Consider the following 808-nt stretch of genomic DNA (forward strand, 5'->3'; position numbering starts at 1 on the left):
GGGACTTACCTGTGCTCCTCATCCAGGGGTAGATACGGAAATTACTGTCGCTTTGCAAATCTGAGTCTCTCTGCTCCGTTTTGTTGCAATTTTGCTTGGAAGCATCTCCCGGACACATCATGGAAAGATTTTGTTCAAATGGGGAACAGTGCATGTTGAAAGAACCGGGTTCCAAGCTGTAACCGGAGGAATAGATGTTGGGGGGTTGGGGGTGAACGGTGCTGCCGGTGGAGTAGAGCCCGGGCATGGAAGCGGCGAAGGGAGACGTGGATCCGGCCCCATAACCCGTTCGTTGGGTGTTGGAAGCAAAAGCACAAGAAGTTTGTTCGGGAAAGACTCCGGATGGGAAAACCGAACTTGCGGCTTGATATTTGGAAAATAAAGCATTCGCATAATACAATGAACTCATAATTTGGCCGGGTGATTTGTAGGTCGGGACGTTTTAGTGTCGGTTTTTACGAGGTACCGTGATATATTACGGAATTAAGAGTCCAGATTTACACCAAAAAAGAGCCCTTTTTCCTCCCGGCCCATGTGACGCGGGGGCACGTGGCTCCAGCGGCGCCAATCGCCGCCCGCCCCCTCCTCGGGGGCAAAAAAAAAAAAAAAAAAATAAAAAAAAAAAAAAAAAATTGGAGTGCTGTTGGATTTATCAAATATGATAAATAATTGATGAGCTATAAAAACCCTCCAAGATCTATGCTGGAAAGGGTGAAATTGTGCTGGAGTCGATAAGCAACCTGTAATCAGTTTTAGAGCTGAAACCGAGGGAAGAAAGAGAAAAGCAGAGATTGGGGGGGTGTGAGGG

General features: G+C 47.3%; 1 protein-coding gene across 1 annotated transcript; it reads right to left on the reverse strand.

Annotated features, from left to right (window-relative positions):
* Window positions 1–9: 9 nt before the first annotated feature.
* HOXB7 (homeobox B7) lies at window positions 10–450 on the reverse strand (the record flags this gene model as incomplete). The annotated part of the gene is made up of 1 exon (XM_010171020.1): window positions 10–450. A coding segment is annotated over exon 1 (400 nt), but the record flags the coding sequence as incomplete, so codon positions are not given.
* Window positions 451–808: the final 358 nt, after the last annotated feature.

This window comes from Antrostomus carolinensis, unplaced genomic scaffold, assembly GCF_000700745.2.
Source record: "Antrostomus carolinensis isolate BGI_N321 unplaced genomic scaffold, ASM70074v2 scaffold45596, whole genome shotgun sequence".
NCBI classification, from domain to species: Eukaryota; Metazoa; Chordata; class Aves; order Caprimulgiformes; family Caprimulgidae; genus Antrostomus; species Antrostomus carolinensis.